The 12,480-nt window shown below is 42.7% G+C and overlaps 2 protein-coding genes across 2 annotated transcripts; both read right to left on the bottom strand.

The window, feature by feature from the left end:
* Positions 1 to 5,919: 5,919 nt before the first annotated feature.
* On the bottom strand, positions 5,920 to 6,729 carry LOC111400691. Its single transcript, XM_023028082.1, has 2 exons — positions 6,234 to 6,729; positions 5,920 to 6,146 (listed from the first exon to the last, which is right to left on the bottom strand). The coding sequence occupies exons 1-2, from the start codon at positions 6,727 to 6,729 to the stop codon at positions 5,920 to 5,922; spliced, it is 723 nt and encodes a 240-aa protein (XP_022883850.1).
* A 1,734-nt stretch (positions 6,730 to 8,463) lies between these two features.
* On the bottom strand, positions 8,464 to 10,079 carry LOC111402316. Its single transcript, XM_023030537.1, has 2 exons — positions 9,999 to 10,079; positions 8,464 to 9,897 (listed from the first exon to the last, which is right to left on the bottom strand). The coding sequence occupies exon 2, from the start codon at positions 9,890 to 9,892 to the stop codon at positions 8,597 to 8,599; it is 1,296 nt and encodes a 431-aa protein (XP_022886305.1). The 5' UTR covers positions 9,893 to 9,897; positions 9,999 to 10,079; the 3' UTR covers positions 8,464 to 8,596.
* Positions 10,080 to 12,480: the final 2,401 nt, after the last annotated feature.

Consider the following 12,480-nt stretch of genomic DNA (forward strand, 5'->3'; position numbering starts at 1 on the left):
ATGGCCGTCCCAATTAATGCCCAACCTCGGGCACAAAGTATCCCGACCCCCTTTAGGTACCTCGAGGTTCCTTTTAAATTTAAAGAGCATCTAGCAATATCGACGGCTAGGGAGCATGGGCTCATGCCAAAATGTGATATTAGGACGCCAAGGGTAGAGGATAGGATGGTCTTTGCTCGAGATGGAGAGTTTGTGATTTTTAGGGACTCACTAAAGGGGGGATTTAGATGGCCTCTGCATTCCTTTTTTATGTCTTTATTGGTCGAGCATAACATGAGCCTTGGACAGCTTGTGCCAAAGGGGTGGAGGATGCTCACCTATTTTTTTATAGCTAGTAGATACCTAGGAATTAACCCATACGTCGATCTCTGTAGAATGGTCTTCGACCTAAAACAGTTACCTTAACATACCTGTTTTGCTTACCTTTCATCCCGAGGAGGCTTTAGATTGCCGAGGATGCCCAGGTCATTGAAAGGATGGAAAAAAAAGTGGTTTTATGTCGCACCTCAGGATAGTGACCTTCCTTTTAGTCCTAGGTGGGTTTTGCCTGATACTCCCAGGTTTTGTAAAGGCCAGGCCTATTTTGAGTCTTTAGAAAGGCATAGGATGATGTTAGAGAACCTCGAGCTTTTTGTATATGATATAGATGACATCCTCGGGGATGACGTTCTCGATCTCGCGGATGTGAAAGGTACTGAAGGTAGGGATCATCTTTTTGCCTTCTTCCTTACTGATCTGTCTTTGAACGTATAATTGTGCTCATGTCAATGACTTGCTTTTTGCAGAGATGACTTTTGATCCTTCAGCCCTCAAATAGGCCGTGAACAAAAAGTCGAAAGCCCCTCAAGCTCGAGCTCCATGTCAAAAGAGAGGGAAGAAGAGAGCTCGAGATTCAGGCCCCGAGAATATTAGGAGTGGGCCAGGGAAACCTTCTGCCCGAGGACAATCCCCGACCATACAGGCCAATGAGACTCCAACTGCCCCACCTCGATCACGTCCTCAGCCAAGGTGTACCCCCGAGGTTGTTGACCTCGAGGATGAGGTCCCACCTATGCCCTCGTTCCAAAATCAAGATCCTGGTGTCCAGCATCGTGGAAAAGTATCCAAAGGACCTCGATTTTGATGAGGGTATGAATGCTCTTGAATCTCTCACTCTGAAGGTAAGGTCGCTCAACTTACTTGGTGTAATTTATGGGTTTATACGATGTGATTGCTTTAAGCTGGGGTTTATATGATGCAGGCTCTGAGCATTGCCCAAGGTCTTTCTCTGAAGGGGAAAGACGAGGCACAAAAAACTACTGAGCTCGAGGACACTTCTCAAGCACATGAGAAGAGGATAGCCGACTTGGAAGCTGAGCGCTTCCTTCTCCAGAGGGAGCTCGAGGACTCGAAGAACGACGTCTAGAGAGCTCGGGAAGAGACTGGAGCTGCCATGGGCGAGGCCGAGGATTTAAAGCTCGAGATCGAGCGTTTGAAGATTGATTTCGAAACTCGCCTAGCTGAAGCTCGAGGGGTTACAATCAAGGATTTCAAAATGTCCGAGGAGTTCAACTGGCTTAAGGGAAAGTACGCCATGGGCTCATACTTCCACGCTTTCAAAGAGGCTCGGGCATTTTTGAGGTCAAAGCCTGACGTCAAACCCGAGGATTTAAAGAACATCCCTGAGATTGCTGATGACCTCGAGCTTTCAGAGTCTGAGGAAATCGTCAAAGACCATGAGGTCGATATTGACGGCAAGGATGTGGTGGAAGAACAGGGGAGCACGACCTCGGGAGAAAGAGCCGAGGACCTAGATTAGTTTATGTTTTTTCTCAGACATCCCCCTTTTTTTGTATTTTGAACAAGTATTCTGCTCGATCTTAGATAATGTTCCATTTATGGTATTTTGCTCAATCAAGTATTTTTCATTTTACGCGATTATGTATGGCTGATGTCTCGATCATGACAAACTCAAATAGCTCGACGTTAAGATGGTTCAATAACTTGACGCCTAAGATGAATTGACAACTCGACGCCTAGATTAATAAAATATCTTGAGGACTCAATTTGTAAAATCATTTTTGAACATCAAGTGTTGAACTCGAGCATGTAGACAAGTTATCCCGAGGACTCAATTTGTAAAATCATTTTTGAACATCAAGTGTTGAACTCGAGCATGTAGACAAGTTATCCCGAGGACTCAATTGTAAAATCATTTTTGAACATCAAGTGTTGAACTCGAGCATGCATGACGACGTAATTGTACCGACCTATAGCGTGTTCCCGAGGACTGTAAATGGCCTTTTTATAAGATCTCTCATACCATTGATCGGGCACTGTGTGATCGGGAATGTTACTTGACGTGCTTGTGTGGTACGAGGCTTTTTTGATTGCTTACGCGGGGCAACGCTTTTTTTATTGCTTGAGCAAGGCAAGGCTTGAGTTGCTTGCGCGGGGCAAGGCTTTTTGTAGCTAGATCATATTTTGACGAATTGCTTAATTCTTATTATACTTTAAAAACAGACTTGGCACGCAGGCCTGACAACTAAAAACGTGAACCTTGGCCGCAGGCCTGACTACCGAAAAATAAAACTTGGCACGCAGGCCTGACAATTGAAAACATGAACCTTGATGCGCAAGCCTAACTACCAAAGAAATAAAACTTGGCAAGCAGGCCTGACAATTGAAAACGTGAACTTGATGCGCAAGCCTCACTACGGATAACTGGAAGACCAAGTTACTTGTAATATATCTTTAAATTCTCGGCGTTCCATGGTCTGGGAAGCGGCCTTCCTGACGTATCCCTTAAATTGTATGCGCCTCCTTGGAGTTGTCGTATGACTTCGAAGGGCCCTTCCCAAACTGGTCCTAGCTTGCCCGAGGCATGACCTGCTGCTTCAGCCCTTCTTAACACAAGGTCTCCGCCTCTAAATCTCCGCGTCCTTACTTTTTTATTGAAGTACTTTGCTGTTTTATCCTGGTAGGAGGCCATTTTTAAAGCTGCCCGATCCCAAACTTCTTCCAAAAGGTCGAGATGTTCAGTTGTGCACCCTACATCTTTGGGCTCGAGCCTCCTTTGGCTGGGCAACCTGACTTCAACAGGTATGGTGGCCTCAATTCCAAAAGCCAACATGAAGGGGGTTTCCCCTGTAGTAGTTTTGTGTGACGTTCTATACGTCCAAAGTATGGAAGGTAACTCGTCAGAGCAGGAACCTCTTGCATCGCCGATCCTTGTACGGAGGTCTTACAATATAATCCGATTGGTCACTTCAACGAGACCATTACTTTGAGGATGGAAAATCGACGTCAAACGGTGATCAACCCCTAGGTCGGTACAAAATTTTTTAAATTGTGCATTGTCAAACTGCCTGCCATTATCAGTTATGAGGACTTTTGGTATCCCGAACCTGCATATGATGGATCTCCAAATGAAACTTCTTAACTTTGGCTCTGAAATTTTTGCTAAAGGCTCGGCCTCTACCCACTTAGTGAAATACTCTACAGCCATAGCCACAAACTTCAATTGTCCCCTATTTATTGGAAAGGGACCAAGGATGTCAATTCCCCACTGCTCAAATGAGGCTATGCAACTAATGCTATTGAGGTCTTCTACGGGAGGGTGGATGACATTGCCAAATCTTTGGCACTTGTCACACTTCTTGACATATTCGTGGGCGTCTTTCTTCATGGTTGGCCAATAATATCCATACCTTATGAACTTGAAGGCTAAAGCCCGTGCTTCTTGATGGTTCCCACATACACCTTAATGAACCTCTTCTAGGGCCTGAGATGATTTGGAAGGCCTAAGGCATCTGAGGTATGGAAGTGTGAGGCTCCTGTGAAATAAAATACCTTCAATCATGCAATACCTCGGAGCTTTGGACCGAATGCTTCTCGCTGCCTGAGGATCTGCTGGAAGATTGCCATGTTTTATGAAGCCCACTATTGGGTCCATCCATGATGGCTTATTATCAATATCCATGATGCCTACGGTTTGATTGATGCTTGGCTCGGTTACAATTCTGACGTGGACTGTCTTGTCAAGCCCATCTATTCCCTTGAACACCAATCTTGACAAGGCATCTGCCCTACAATTCTTAGCCCGAGAAATTTTTACAATTTCACAACTCTTGAACTTTCTCTGGAGATCATGCACTTTCAAGCAGTATAAGCTCATCTTCTCATTCTTTCTATTGAACGTCCCTTCGATTTGCTCAACCACCAACTGGGAATCACTATAAATTTTGATATTTTCAAGCTCGAGATTTATGGCGAGTTCCATAGCTATGATGACGGCCTCATACTCAGCTTCATTATTGGTCGCCTCAAATTCGAACCTTAGTGCACACTGAATGTTTATGAGCATGTCCGGACTTATGATTATGACCCCTGCGCTAGAGCCCAAGGAGTTCGATACTCCATCTACGAAAATTTTCCACACGGTTATGCTTGAACTCGAGCTACTATCTGGCCCCCGAGGCCTTGGAGTGAGTTCTGCAATGAAGTCAGCTAAGGCCTGAGCTTTGATAGATGGACGGGGCTTGAACTCTATGTCAAATTCTCCAAGTTCAATTGCCCACTTTAGTAATCTTCCTGAGACGTCTAGTTTCTAAAGAATGTGTTTCAGAGGTTGATTGGTAAGCACAACAATAGGATGTGACCGAAAATATTGCCGAAGTTTTCATGCCGCTACTATCAGTGCAAGGGCAAGTTGCTCTGCCAAAGTGTATCTTGTTTCTGCATCACTTTGCTTACGTAATAAATGGGTTGCTGGCCCCTGTTAACCTCTTTCACCAATGTCTGCTTGAGCTCTTGAAAAGCCTTCTCACACTCCTCATTCCATTCAAAACAATGGTTACCCGGGCTTTGAAGAAGGGGAAGCACCTGTCTGCTGCTCGGGACATGAACCTGTTTAAGGTGGCTATCCTGCCTATCAACTTTTGAACCTCTTTCTTGGTCGTTGGTGCCAAAGCCTGAATTTTGTCGGGGTTAGCCTCAATCCCCCAATGAGTGATCGTGAAACCCAGAAACTTTCCTGAAGCTACGCCAAATACACACTTCTCTGGGTTGAGCTTCATCTTATATTTTCGTAGGGTGGCGAACACCTCCTCAAGATCGGATATATGTTCCTCCACCTTCTTACTTCTTACAACCATGTCATCCACATAGGCCTTGATGTTCTTCCCTATCAAATCGGCGAAGACTTTGTTGATGAGCCTTTGATATGTTGCCCCAGCGTTTTTCAACCCAAATAGCATCACCCTATAGCAATACATGGCTGAATCAGCCATGAATGAAGTCTTCTCTTGGTCTTCTTTGGCTATAAGGATTTGATGATACCCTGAGAATGCATTTAAGAAGTTGTACAGCTTATATCCGGATGTGTTGTCCACAAGATTATCGATCCTAGGTAGCGGGTAGCTGTCCTTTGCGCATGCCTTATTCAGATCTGTGAAGTCAATGCAGAACCTCCACTTATCGCTGGGCTTTTTCACCATAACAACATTAGTGAGCCAATCGGGGTATTGGACTTCCCTTATGAACCCCGCTCCCAACAATTTGCTGACTTCTTCCTGAATGACCACATGTCTTTCCAGCGCATTGTCTCTTCCTTTGCTTAACAGGTTTGGCCCCTGGGCTGATATTAAGTTTATGGACAGCTATTTCTGGGTCTATCCCTGTCATATCCCCCACCTTCCATGCAAAAACATCAATGTTGCGGGACAGACAACTGATGACTTCCTCCTGGAGGTTGGCCTTCAGATCCCGACCAATAGTAACAACTTTTTCGTGCTCGAGCTCGACCACTTCCAATTCCTCAACGGGGGCCAATCTACCCCTTGCCTCGAGCTCGGGCTCGAGGTCTACCAGTTGCATGACGTCAGCACTCATGCCTCGGATGCTTGTAACATAGCACTGTCTAGCCGCCGTTTGGTCTCCTCAAACTACTCCGATGCCATGACCTGTGGGGAACTTCATGGCGAGGTGGAAAGTTGACACAATAGCCTGGATCTTGTTCAGTGGGGGTCTTCCCAGAATGATGTTGTAGGCCATTGGGGTGTTAACCACTTGGAATGGTGTGATTTCCGTCACTTGTGTACTGCCAACTCCTAATGTAAGCGGGAGCTCGACGATGCCTTCAGGGATAATGATTCCACCACCAAATCCTTATAGGGGAGTTTTTACTGTTTTGAGCTACTTGGGAGAGATTCCCATTTTGGTGAAAGCCTCCTGCGACAGTATGTTCGTGGCACTCCCATTATCAATCAGAATCCTCCTTACTTCGAAGTTAGCCACAACCGCAGAAACGACCAAGGCATTGTCATGAGGATATGATATTCTTTCCAAATCTCTTGCACCAAAAGTGATGTCTTTAACTTCATCACTGGATTCTCTTGGGGTATGAACATGTTGGCGGGCATACTGCTTCCGCCCACTACTTGTGTCTCCACCGGATGCTATGCCCCCAACGATAATATTAATGGTTCCAGCAGTGGGTTGAGCACTGCTTCCAGCCCTAAGCTCTTTCCGATTGTCCCGATCATTCCTTGGCCGTTTATCATGACCAATGTAATTCTTTAAAAATCCTCTTTTGATAAGGGCTTCAATTTCCCGCTGTAAAGAATGACAGTCCTCTGTAGTATGCCCATGATCCCGGTGAAATTCGCAATACTTGCTCCTATCTCTTGTGTCAGGGGGCGACTTCATCCTTGAAGGCCACTTTAATTCTTTCATATCCTTAAACTCCATCAAAATGTTTGTCTTAGAGGTGTTCAACCGAGTGAGAGGTGCTGATGGCGCCTCGTTCCTGTGCTTATCCCGAGGAACCTCATGCCTAGGGACGGGATCATGTTGCCTTTTGTTCTATGTCTTTTCATGAGAAGGACCAGGTCTCCTTGGATTTAGTGTTTCCTCCATATTGAAGTATTTTTCAGCTCGGGTGAGGAGCTCAGTCACTGTCTGCGGCAGGGTCTTTGATAAAGACATCTTGAAAGCCTCACATCTTACGGCATAAGTAAGGGCGAAGACAGCTGCTGTGATGTGGAGGTCGGGTATTTGAAGCCTTTCCTTGTTGAACCTTATCATAAATCCTCGCAGGGTTTCGGTTGGTCCCTGCGAAGTTGCATGAGATAGGCCACGATCTTCCTGATTCGCTTGCTACTTGCAAAGAAGGCTGAGAACTTATCAGCCAAATCTGAGAATGAGGCTATGGAGTTGGGCTCCAATGTCGAGAACCAATCCCTAGTAGCATTAGTTAGCGTTTGTGGAAAGGGTTTGCACGTAACCTAATCCGGTGCAACTTGCAAGTTCATGACATCAGTGTATACATTGAGATGGTTGATGGGGTCGGTCATCCAATCATACTCTTTAATGCGAGGATACTTGAATCTGTCGGGCAAGGGATATGTCAATATCTCTGGCATGAATGGAGTGTTAGGGGTGAAACCTGTTAACCCCCGAGCATTACGTTGCAGGCTAGCTGTAATTCCTTCTTGAATGATCCGGGCAATTTCACCGGAATCTATGGCGACCGATCTCGAGCCCGAGGCCATATTATGAATGCTCGATGTTCCAACTCCGCCATTTGCTGGGTTTGGTGGTCGTGCTCGAGCATTGGCCATAAAACCGCCATGCTCCGCCTGCGCTGGCAACGGATGTGAATTTCTTTGACTTAAAAGTTGCGTGAGCGTGGCCACCTGCTGACGAAGCTCTTCAAAGGCTTCGATTGTAATGACTGCTGGCAGAGGTGTGGGCACTCCCGAGGATTCTTCATGAGGAGTCGGTTGATCTTCGGCAGGATGAGGGATGGGAGCGGATGAGCTTGCAGGAGGAAGACCTACTCACGTGTTAACCATGGCTTTTGGTAGCGATTCCCACAGACGGCGCCAAGATGATTCAGGTTGATCACGATCGTAGTCTTCCGATACCTGAAACAAAGGCAACGAGGTGTGTTCTCGTCACCCCTCTGATACTTAAGTCAGAAAGGGAATTATATGCGTGAGACTATTTATTAGAGAATAATGAAAAACGTACCTGAATAATGGCTCAAGGTTCTATATTTATAGTAGTAAGTGACATTCTCCTAGTGGGACTCAACTAGCTGGATGTCCTTATCTGTTGGAGTCCTGAATAGTTAAGGAGTTGGTCAAATTCCATAATTATATGTGGGATAGAATCCTTGCAGGAGTCATATATATGGTTGAGTTAGAATCCTAATTGCGTAGGAATTCTAAAGGGTCAACAATCGTAGGTTGTGAGGGGAGCATATGCTCGAGCACTGCTGATACTCGAGGACAAGTATTGCAATATGCAAAGCAGCCAGGCCACATGCTCGAGGACTCCATAGTTGGAGATATAAGTTCATCGAAAATAGTCATCGGGATAATTTTGTGATCGGGCTGCTGGAAATGTCACTATCAATAATCATACAAACTAGAAATACAAGAAGAGTTAACTCTTGTTATCAATTTTCAACAAACAAGAAATATTTTAAATATTTTCCTAAAACCATTCCCAAATCCAATTCTTACAGTTACAAAAACAGACATACAATGCATAATAGGCTTCAATAATCAATGAAAGCGCAAAAATCAACTATAATTATATAACCAAATATTCAAGATCCATGAGAGACCCGAGCAACTTCTATTCCTGATCCCTGCATTTCTTCCCCACCCGAAACCACCATACCCGGATAAGAACCCGGTATTGCAGCCGCAGCATTTCGGGGGGTTCCATAATACAGTGTTTGGTTTGCAGTTTCTGGCATGACCCGTGTAGGCATTTCATATTGCATCACTCCAGCACCATAAACTTGATTGACACCGGGTACGGTTTGAGATTGAGGATACACGACTGGTACTTGACCTGGAGCAAGAGGGAATTGTTGAATATACTGAGTTCGGATTGGAACAGGTGGAAACGGATTACTTCCGAGTTGTGGAGCAGGTCCCGGAACGTAATACACAGCAGGTACATGTTGCACGGTTTGACCCGGGCAGTGCCATATCGGAGCACCCGCGTACCCGGATATTGGAGGACCCATTTTGTCAGTTACCACCTCAGCCACACCCTCAATGGCTTGACTTTCCCTGGGCTCAACTGGAAGCGGGTTTGGGTTAACAGGTTTCGTTCTCACCGGCGGAAGATCTGGAATCCCAGGCGTGCTAGGTGGTGCCAGAGATGATGAGGTGGAGCAAAACGGCGAAGAAACAACCGGAGCTGGTGAACCCGGATCCGAAAACGATACATTGTCGTTCATAAGGTTCTTGTTCCTTAATTTGGAGTCTCTTATAGCATCATCCGAATTGTTATCCAACCCAAATAAATAATCCGGAACTTCAGATACAATTGATGAGACTTCGGACCTCCCACGTTCCAGAACCGGACCCGAGCCTCCATTGAGAGCATCTAAAAACCAGTTTTGCCGCTTAGCCGAGCCATCGAGGAGGGAGCTGATACTAGAAGCTCTGGAATCAGCATCTGTCGAGAAGAGGAAAAGCCTGAGACGAGCTGTTTTCTGATTCTGGTTGAGCCGATCATATTCCTCCATCATATTCTCTACATCCTCATCCGTAGTAACTGTAATCAGAGAATCCAGGTCTTCGCTTGGAAGCTGGTACTTTATGCTTATGTTGGTTGTACCAGAGAGCTTCGAAAGTTTCAACAGGAAAGAGGAGAAGGTTATGTGACGGTGGGCGGCTACGATTCTGGTGTCGCCGCCTACATAACGGAGCTGGTTGTCGTGTGGTCGGGGGAGGATTTTGCCGCCAAAGCTGCACATGAAACGAACCTGCGGTTGCTGCACGGCGGAGAAGTCATCATGTAGGTGGTGCTGCTCTGACTTAGGCGTGGACGAGACTGAATCCACCGTGCCGGAATCCAACTCAGTTACCGGGTGTAGCGACGCCATTAATTCTGCAAACAATTTCAAATACAACAAAAAGAAGTTAAGCCCATATGGTCAAATAAATATATACACACATATGAATATAGAGAATTGTGTGTAACGTATATACAGAGAAGGGAGTGGAGTGGTGGAAGTGGAGGTGGAGAGGAGGAGGAGGAGCGGCAGGAACAATTGTTAGCGTACGAAATTGTAAAGAATGTCAGAATATTTAAAAAGCTTTGGCTGTGATATAAGTAGCGTCACAAACGTGTACAAATACAAAATTCTTACATCATGTGGTTGTTTTTCCTTAAAAAGGAAATTAAAGTTTTACCTTTTTTATTGCCTGATTAATTAAATATTAATTGATTTAATTTGGCGTTTTCAATAATTGAGTTGGATTGTCATCTCCATCACCATGTCTTCCATTTTTAAAGGTTAACACAAATATTTTATACCTAATTACTTATTAGAATAATTCATTTTTTATTCTCAATTTTTCCTTTTTATTGTGCCAGTCGAGAGTAGGTTTTCAATTTTGTTAGTGGTCGGCAATAACACTTTTTGGATATTCATTATTTATTAATTAAAACCATAATAAAAATGACGTGCAGCCACTAAGAAATATGCAAATCAACGTCGGTCCAATTGCAGAAAATAATTGGCGTCACCCTCTTCAATTATCATTTACAATTAAGGTCCTGAAAAGGAAATTGATATTGGTACCGTCCATGTGACTTTTTTAGAAATGGTTCTAAATTTTTACATTTTGAAGATTGGATGGGACATTGATCCTAGAAAAAGTCAAGGGTCAAAGAAATCCGATTGAACTGATGGCAAGAAAAAGAAGAATATTAGATTTTATTTTTTTTTGGTGAATTTTACGTTTCTCCAATTTTCAGATATTATGTTGGGTCATCTTATTCAGATGCTACTAAAAATAAAACATGTTATATATTTAGAGATGTTAGTCAATCGTTCATTTGTGATTGTGTAAAATAAATTGAAGTTTAATAAAATTATTGAACCTTCTGAATTGAGATTCGCTCGGCCTTGACCTATCTTTGTACCCGAGGTTTAGGGGAACTAGAAATTGCGGTTGGGGACAAAGGAAAATAAGAGTCGAGCTATCAACTTTGAGCAGGGCCACAAGTGTTTCAATTATCTCTCGTCTCCAAGGAAAAAGTGTAGCCCCACTTCCAATCTCAATTGCAACCAACTGAAGTTAAGTAAATATAAAGTTTCGAGTTGTGCCAAACTGATTTTCGAAAATAAAAGCAAAAAGGCGTTAAGTTCAAATGGGTTTGAAATTTTCACGTGCTAAAAATTGACTAATATCAATTTGTTTTCTTTTGTGATTTTAGATTGAGGGCCGCTATTTACATCTACATAAGTTATATATCTATCACACTTTATATAACATCAACCTTCTCACAATTCATTACATATCATTTCATATGTATTTTTTCCAATTTTAAATGGCCTTTTGAGTTTTTCTTCAGGGAATTCACGATTGTTGCATAGATGTATCATGCTGCATTATCTTGTGAATACTTGTTAATTTTACTTTAAAATTTAATCCAGTCAGAATGTAATATTGAGTTTTATTTCAATCAAAATTAACAATGTTTTTGTTTATACATTTGGATACTTTGTCATGACGTATGACTGTCAGAAATTCCACATGACTTCCAAAATGTGTTTCTTGAGGAATTCATAAAACCTCCTAAACGAAGGAAAAACAAATTGTAAAAGAAAAAGAAGATAACACCCTGTTGAAGAAAGATGTTCAATGTGTATTATTCCAACCAAATCCACAAAATTGCTTCTTTACTGTCTAGAGTACATTGTATAAAGGTGAGAATCTGATTAAAGTTGGGGACTAAAGAGGGAAGAAGTTCTTCTTACATGGAAAGGACACGATGTTGTGTTTACTATAGCTTGGCTACCTATGTGATGATACCTTAAAATAATGCCAGATGTAGTTTTAGTATATGTTACTATATTTTCTCCCACCACTAATGTTAACTGATGCTTTCTATTTCTTTCTTGATTATATGCTTATAATTGTTCTTGGTTCCTGGAAACCCAAATAAACCAAGAATAAAAGCATAGAGATCATGTATCCTTTCTTGATTTCCTTTCATTTTCATCAATAGGGCTTTAGTAGTGCAATGTTGCATCTTTTTGCATTAAGGATTTTTTTTTTTTTTTTAATTCTTATTGTACGTGAAAAGTTAGTATATAGAATAAGTCCATATAAATTAAATGTTAAAAGTGGAAGAAAATCACCAAACAATTAGTATCAATACACACAAATTGGATTTTCTGAAGAAAGGAAGGATCCCAAAGAATTCATCTTACTTTTACTTGTTGAATCTCTTTTCAATTGCTCGAAGCACCAAAAAAAAAAAAAAATTTAGAAAAAAGGGAACCAGAAGAATTACTCGTAATGAGGTTGAAGCCTCCATTTAGGTGTTTTATAAAGTTCAAGTAGTGAAATGATGATGTTTTAACTTTTTAATGTTTAGATTTACATTTTTTTTTTTTTTTTTATATTTTTAGTGGAAGAGGATATTTTATAATATTAGAATTTTAGTTAAACACAAGTT

The sequence above is a fragment of the Olea europaea genome, chromosome 10 (genome assembly GCF_002742605.1).
Source record: "Olea europaea var. sylvestris chromosome 10, O_europaea_v1, whole genome shotgun sequence".
NCBI lineage: Eukaryota > Viridiplantae > Streptophyta > Magnoliopsida > Lamiales > Oleaceae > Olea > Olea europaea.